At 48.8% G+C, this 7,841-nt stretch overlaps 1 protein-coding gene across 1 annotated transcript; it reads left to right on the top strand.

Annotated features, from left to right (window-relative positions):
* Window positions 1–226: 226 nt before the first annotated feature.
* LOC130250084 (uncharacterized) lies at window positions 227–3,457 on the top strand. Its single transcript, XM_056485422.1, has 2 exons — window positions 227–550; window positions 839–3,457. The coding sequence occupies exons 1-2, from the start codon at window positions 227–229 to the stop codon at window positions 1,811–1,813; spliced, it is 1,299 nt and encodes a 432-aa protein (XP_056341397.1). The 3' UTR covers window positions 1,814–3,457.
* The last annotated feature ends 4,384 nt before the right edge of the window (window positions 3,458–7,841 follow it).

Here is a 7,841-nt window from a genome sequence, read left to right as displayed (position 1 = left end):
TATCTTTCTACAGGACATGGGGCCAAGGGGTGGGACACAGGGTGGGCTGGGTGGGAAAAGTGGTTTGGTAGGGCACCAGGATTCTTTGCGGATGTTTAGGGGAGGAACAAGCAGTAGGCCAAGGGAGAGATGTGGGATAGTGGGAGAGGAAAAAACGTAAGCAAAGTCAAGGGGCAAATGTCGAAATAAAATGCCTTTGTGACCAAGGGTGTTTCCATGTCTCTCCATGACGAGGGGTGGCCGTGCCCACCAGGCCTTTGTGACCCGCGCTGGCATCATGCCCGGAGGCCATTGTGACACAGGCCCGTGCGGTGACCCGGAGGGCTCTTGTGGGGCCAAACCCCTGGCATTGCCACTCCCAGGAGAGCAGCTCTCTGAGGAGGCAGCAGCTCTCTCTCTCACGAGGCAGCAGCTCCTCAAGAGGAAGCAGCTTTCTTGGGTGCCTTTGGCCAGTGTTCGTCAGAGCACCGCCAAAATGTCAAAGAGACAGGAGGCGAACGCCCACTGCCAGTCCCGTGAGGGGCAGCCGCTGCTGTCCAAGCGGCAACAGGTCAGGGACGGGGATGGAGGGAGAGGCTGCACGGAGCTGGGGGAGGGCTGGGGGCAGAGACCGCCAGCCAGGCCTGGCACCAGGCCTTGCTCTGGGGAGGAGCCGTTGCCAGGGCGGCCTGGGTGAAGGAAAGCCTCAGAGACAATGAGCAGAGCTGGGAACTCAGCCCAGCCTGGCTGCCCTGGTCAGCACCTGCTTTAGGGCCAGGCCTGGGCCTGCCAGCACGAGGGAGGGACAGCGTGTCCCCACAGCCACCTCCATCCCAGACCCTCCTCCTGCTTCCCACAGGTGGCCCAGAGGCTGCCGCAGGCAGCAGCGGATGTCACATTGGTGACCATCATGCCCCTCCACGGGGACAGACTGGCTCCCAGACAGGGCACCTCACGGACACCAACAGGACAGAGAACAAAGGAGGCCAGCCTGGAGAGGGGGCATTCTCTGCCCCACAGTGGCACCGTCACACGGACACAAATATTGTCCGTGTCAGACTTGCCGCCTCTCCACGGCCCTCCACTGACAGTGACACCTCCATGCTGGTTCAGGCCTGAAATGCCAAAATCAGCCTCAACAAGGGTCAAGCTGCCCCCTCTGCCAGCAGCCCCAGCAGCCTCGGCGTCTTCTCCCAAATGCAGAGCACGGTCTGCAGACCCTGTCAGCAGCCGCAGCCGAGAGCTTGTGACACCTTCTCCATGGGGCTCTCTGGCTGCTGACAGGGCCCAGGTAACACCTTCCCCGCCCAGCTCAGCTGAACGGCTCTGGCAAGGGTCAGTGGCAGGGCAGGGCCATCGCCTGCCCCCCCTGCGAGGTGCAGGTGTTGTGCCGCTGCACACAGGGACCCAGCCTGCCTGGGAGCACCTGGGGCACAGCGAGACGGAGGAGCTCTCTGAGGTGCAGGGAGAGCACGGTGGCAAAACATCCAGAGACCTGCTTAGAGGCCGTGCCCCGTGCCTGTGTGAAGATACATCCATCAAGTCCACTGGCACCCAGAAGCACTCATGTGTCTGCCAGGAGACGGATTCAAAGGCCCAGGTGCTCCCCAGCACTCCTGGCTTGACCGAAGGCTCCACAGGAGAGACAGAAAACTCCTCTGAGCTCCTGTCTCCTGGCCTGATTGCAGAGCTGTGCTCCGCCTCAGACAAGGTGTGGGCCGTGAACATATTGCTAAACGAGCCAGAGGAGAAGTATGAGAAGGAAGAGTCTGCAGACTCAGAGGCCGCAGGAGACGGGGACAGGGACTCCCAGAGCGTCTCTTGCCCCATTTGAATTGGAAAAGGCAGAGACAGGTGGTTTTGCCCTGGCCGGAGATCCCTGGGAGGAGGGGCCCAGTGAGCTTTTCCCCATCACAGAGCCCGAGGAAACCTTAGGCTTCTCAGCTTTGTCTTCATCTGGAGACCCCTCTGATGAGAAGGGAACTCATCGGCCAGCAGAGCAAAGCGCCCAGGGCAAACTGCCGTGCACGGAGACTGAGGAGGCTTCAAAGCACCTTCTGCATATCACAGCAGAGGAGCTGGAGGAGTTGGAGGAAGACATCCTCTCCTCAGTGGATCAAGAAAGCCCCTTGGTGCCGCACAGCATTTGCAGCTGGAGCAAAGACTGTGCAGGAGAGACTGAACACCACTCACAGCTCGTGCCTCCTGACCTGTTTGAAGAGCTGTGGTCTCTCTTTAACAACAAGGACGTGCCATGCTGGGACACTCGTGTAGACCAGTTACTGGAAAAGTGGGAGGAAGAAGAGCTCCCTGACAGAGACACAGCAGGAGAGGGGGACAGTGAGCCAGAGAGTGAACTGTGTCTCCCCCTGCACGATGAAGAAGCGGAGCCAGCAGGTTCTCCTCTGGTCAGTGATCCCTGTGATGAGGGGCACAGCAAGGCTCTCCTCAGGGCACCACCCGAAGAGGCAAAGGCGTCGGCTTGTGTCTCGACTGCAAATCCCATGGAGGAAGCCAATGCAGCATGCATGGAAGCTATCTGTTCTCAGGCCAGCCTTGCCCAGGAAAATCCCTGTGGGGCTGAGGCAATGCCAAGAGCTTGCCCTGTGCCTGCCCAGCCCCCGACATGCAGTGTTCCTTCGTCCCCCACTGACAGGCCCACTGTCCCACAGCCCCCGGCCCCACGGCGATGGCGCTCCATCGTCAGGGGGGCCCGGCGGGCACTGAGGCGGCTTTTCTCCTTCAGCTGCCTCAGGGGACAACCAGAGGAGTGAGCCCGGCTGCTGGCACCAGGCAGATCTCAAGAGATGGCCGCAAACCCTCAGGCCAGGCAGCTCCCAGAGGCAAAGGCACTGGAGGCTCGTAGTGGATTCACTAATGGATGGATGGTGCCCAGGGCTACCAGGTGCCAAAGGTAGGTCCTGCTGCTGACCCCAGCCCCTCACCCAAAGCCAAGAGCAAGGCAGCCTGGTTGAGGAGAGCCAGCAGAAGAAGGATGACAGCGCTGCCTTGTAGAATCCCGCAGGGCTGACTTTAGACCCAGACTGCAGTGGGTGAGTGCATCCCCACCGTGCCCCAGGCTTCATTAGGAGTTGAGAAATGCTCCTGGGACCTCAGCATTGCAGGCAAAGGAAGGAACACCCATTCTGCTTTCATATGGCAAATAGGAAAATGCCTCCCTGGATCCCTAAAGCATGGACTGGAGAAAGGTGTTAACCCAGAAGAGTGATCCAAGGCCCCCACGTCCACCTTCATAGGAACCTTTGGACCCACTACCAGTGAAGAGTGCAGGGTGAGGAAAGACTGATGGGACATTGGTGGTGCCAATGTCTCTTTACTGCTTGATATCTCCATCCCTGCCCTCTCCTTTTCCCTGTTCGTTTCTCCTCTCTCCTTCCCTTCCTTTAATTTTCTATTCCTCTTTTATCTCTCTACTTTGCATTTATTGTTAAATAAAATCTCTGCTGCTGACTTTGGTAGATGATCTCATTGGCCCCTTAATTTGTGCAGAGTCATCACTCACTAATCGTACCTCAACTGCGGCACACATCTGCATACAGCACTTGAGGTGTGGCTTCCCCAGGGCCCAGCACAGAGGGAATATCACTGCCGTGGTCCTGCTGGCCACACTGGTGCTTACACAGAAGGCCAGGATGCCACTTGTCCTCTTGCTCACCTGGGCACATGTTGGCTCATGTTTGTTTTTCAGCCACTCTGTCGCTGGAGCACCACAGGAGCTCGTCATGAGCCAAGAACAGGACCCTGTCCTTTTTCTTATTGTATCTCATTATATTGGCCTGGCACCATTGATCCAGCCTGTCCACATACCTCTGCAGAAGTCTCCCACCCTCCAGAACTTTGAAATTCCCATTCTGCTTGGTGCCAGCTGTGAACTTGCTGAGTGTTCCTTCAGTCACCTCATCTGAAGAAGCAAAGATAGTAGTCAGTACTGTACCCAGTATTTAGCCCTGAGCCCCAGTAGTGATTGTCTGCCAGCTGTATTTAATTCCATTTACCACCTCTCTCTGGCCCAGCCATCCAGTCATTTTTTAAGCCAATTAAGAGTACATCCATTGGGGCCTTCAGAAGCCAGATTCTCCATGATAATATTGTGGGAAATGGTGTCAAAGGCTTTACTAAACTCCAGGTAAACACACCCACAGCCTTTGCCTCATCCACTTAAGCAGGTCACCTTTTAAAAGAAGGAGATCTAGTTTGATCAGGTAGGACCTGCCTTTCATGTATCCATGCTTGCTGATCCCCTGGTTGTCCTGTATGTGCTGCAGGATGATCTGCTCCATGACCTTCTCTGACACTGAGGTCTGGCTGATGGGTCTGGAGTTCTCCAGATCCTCCTTCCAGCCAAGGCACACTGTGATGCACAAACCTATGGGAACTAAGAATTGAGTACTTGGGATTATATCTGTGCCAGAAATTATACGGAGTCAGGAACTGTCCTTTGGCACTGAAACTCAATTGCATACCTTGTTAGACTGTTGGCAGTATTCCTGGTGTTCTTTTAGGCAACCAGCACTGTCCAGAATTGTTCCTTATCACAGCTCAGTAATTAGCTGGGGCAAGAAACCATTCCCTATAAGCTGTTTCCATGCAGCTACACTTTACCAGAGGGTCAGAGAGTGAGGTGGTTTGGAGGTGTTGGAGTAGCCCTTTGCATGACAAGGTGTCCCAGTGTCAGAGAACCATCCTAAACAAGCATCATTTGTTTGTATAAATTGGGCTTATGCATCCTGATCCCTGGTGTCTACCCTAAGCAAAATATCATCTGTATGTTCTGTTACCAACTTTACTGTTGCTATCCAAAAACATCTCAGGAAGAATAGACCTTAGATTGGAAGGAGTTAAATAAAGAAACAAACCTGATTTTGAAAACAGGAGCTTTGTCTGCAAAAACAAAGTGCAAACTCATGACTGCAAAGAACATACTGATGACTTACTGACTGTTCTTTCATCAATGCAGCTTTATTTTCTCTATTTTTAAATTGCTCTTTTTTGCATTGTTTCAAAAGGAAAGTGTTGCTCAGGTTAAGACCTCAGCCCTGCTATTAACACCTGGCTACCATCAGTTCATTAAACTGCACCACTCAAAATGCCAGTAAAGCAGCAATGGCTGGAGCCTCTGCAGCTGGGATGATGTGATTCTGCCATGGGAGCAGCTGTAAACTTTGTACCAGCAGGAGCTGTGCCACCAGCCTGTGCTGGTTGTTCGTACTGGGGCAGCTGTGCCAAGGATTTTAATGTGGGAAAACAGCAGCCTAATGGAACCTCAGATGTGTCATTCTTATCTGATTGTTGTTTGTTCTGCCCTGGTGCACTGGCTCAGAGCTCAATATTAATCTCTCTTAATGTGAGTTCATTATAGTAGTTTGCCATGTAGATATGCAGCATGTATGGAAGAATGAGGAAAATGAACTGTTAACCTTATCCTGGTCTTGGTATCAATGGGATCCTTTGAAAACCCTTATATTTTGAGGGCAATTTTGCTAGCTAGTACATCCAATTATGTTTCCAGTAGATAACTTTTTCTTTTTTTTTTCCAGTTTTTCACAAACCCTGAAACACTGTTTCTAAGCTGAAAGACATCAAGCCCCTCTGATCCTTCCAAGTCTTCTCCAGAATTATGTATTTCCTCCTTTGCAGAGCTTATGTGTTGTCACAGCAGTTCTATTTCCCAGTAAGGTCTTTCCTTAGATGTTTGATAACCATATCAGATATCTTTTCTTGGATATCTGATATCAAGAGAAGTATTTAAAATCATTAAACTCAGAGACTGGATTACTTGTATGAGTGGAGTATTCAGAAACTGCAGGTGTCCCTTATGAATTAACTTAGCTGGGGACAAATTTTACTGTTTCTTTTCTCCACCTGCTCTTTAAAAGAGCAGTAAGTCCACACTCACAGACTTGCTTGGAACATATTCTGCTTAAATGTCACAGCCAATAATAAATCAAAATGAAAATGTTACATAAATAGGCCAGAATAAAGCTGGCTTTGCATGCTGCCAGCGTACCTGAGGGAGGTCTGGTTGTCCTTAATAATAACATTAATTTTAACTTATAATAATTTAACAAGTTTACATATTAAGAAGAGAGATATAAAAATATGCTAACATCAAAAGAGGTTAGAAAAAGCTTGATGTTAAGTTTTTCTGTCAGAACACACTGTGATTTGAAATGTTTTACAGATTGGGTTTTTCAGGTTCTTTCTCAGGAATTCTCTTTTAGAAGAAAACCCATGAGAAAATTTCTGACCTTTTGAAATTTTTTTAGAATCAAATATTTAAATTTTGCTATCAATGCATCATTTTGATGTGTGTGGGTGCTTCATCATAGCCTTAATCTCAAGCCATTTCACTTTCTGACCACAGAGTCTCTTTGAAGGACAGACTGTGAAATAAACCTGGTGCTTCTCCAGAGAGTGAAGAAGTGCTTCACAGAGGTGAAGGGTAAATCACAGACCTCTGTGATGATTACTAAAATTCAGTGTGCAGGATCTTTCTTTTCATTAATGTAGGTATCTGACAGCAGGTGGCTTATCCAGCCATAAAACCCACAACAAGGTCATCTGAGTGCCTTGACAGTCCTCCACATTTCCTGCACCTGGTCAAAGACACAGCTCCATTATCTCTACTACCTCCCATTTCTGGTGGATCAATGTAGACATACCTTCATCTCTGCTGATGGACTAAAGGCCCTTGATGTTCCTAGTGAAGCATTAAGGGGAACTCAAATAATGCCCCAGGAAGGTTAGGCTGGAAGCCTGTTAGTTAGATGATTCATCTGACCTAGCATTAGGTGTCTGCCATTTGCCTGGGCTTTTATTATAGTCAGTGGTGACCTGATCAGTATAGTCCATGGAGATTAGTGCATGATTCATCCTAACAAATGCAGCTATCTCACTGAGGAGAGATGAATCATGCAACAAACTACAGTAACTCTACTAATTCTTTGCTGGCTGCAAAGGCATCCCAGAGTTACTTGCTTAGAAATAAAAGCCTAAGTCTATAAATATTCTCATTGAGCTAAACAAATTCTACTTCATACCTCTTAAGGGCTCTCAACACTTCTGAAATAACTTTGACAGCTGCACTTAAACACCTGAATTAGAAACATCCATGTTTGAGTAATTGCACTTGAGAATCCTGCTAAAATCATGGTGTTCCCTACTGATGCTGAATTACACTGATAGGAGGAGAATAAATCGTGGCTCTTCCTGATGCACTGCCCTGAGGTGTATTGTATTATTTTCCAAGGGGTGTGAGAGGTCTTTGTCTTAAGGAAATATCAAAGGTATTATGGAAATTATTCAAATGATTCAGCTTGAATACACACAGCAGATAAGCAGATCTAGGTGATTCACTTACATCTCCTCTCGTGTGTTATAAGCACTTAGGAGTGAAAAATTTACTTGGTTGAGATATTTTTCATGAAGGAGAACAAAGAAGTTCAGGCAACTTCATCTTGTCTCCTGCTGCACTGTTCTGTGGGATTGACACCATCTTTCTGACAAACTCAGAGTAAACCCCAGATTTTATCCCAGAAAGATAAAGCCAGAAAACTTAAACAGCTTTGAGCTGTGATTACAAAATCCATATTAGCACTTGGAGTTTTCAGCTGGGGTCTAACATTTGGGATCAAATTAAACTATGTAAAATAGATATTCTGCTAAAAACAAATGTAGAATAATCTGTCCAGCTGTATAATAATACTCTCCATATATTCTGTTTTCTAAATTGTAGTAAGGAGAGTCAACACTGTTTCCCACAGAGTTAATAATGCCTTGGGCATCATACTATCCAAAGACTGTGGATGAAATAAAATTTTACTATTATTTAAATATTACTA

The sequence above is a fragment of the Oenanthe melanoleuca genome, chromosome 2 (genome assembly GCF_029582105.1).
Source record: "Oenanthe melanoleuca isolate GR-GAL-2019-014 chromosome 2, OMel1.0, whole genome shotgun sequence".
NCBI lineage: Eukaryota > Metazoa > Chordata > Aves > Passeriformes > Muscicapidae > Oenanthe > Oenanthe melanoleuca.
The sequence above is the reverse complement of the archived record's forward strand: the minus strand, read 5'-3'. Positions and strand labels throughout refer to the sequence as shown.

Bases quoted from the DNA above. Each gene is read 5' to 3' on its own strand.
- LOC130250084 (XM_056485422.1), top strand. From the start codon at position 227: ATGACGAGGGGTGGCCGTGCCCACCAGGCCTTTGTGACCCGCGCTGGC. The intron at 551-838 runs GTCAGGGACGGG...TGCTTCCCACAG, and splicing joins TGCTGTCCAAGCGGCAACAG to GTGGCCCAGAGGCTGCCGCA.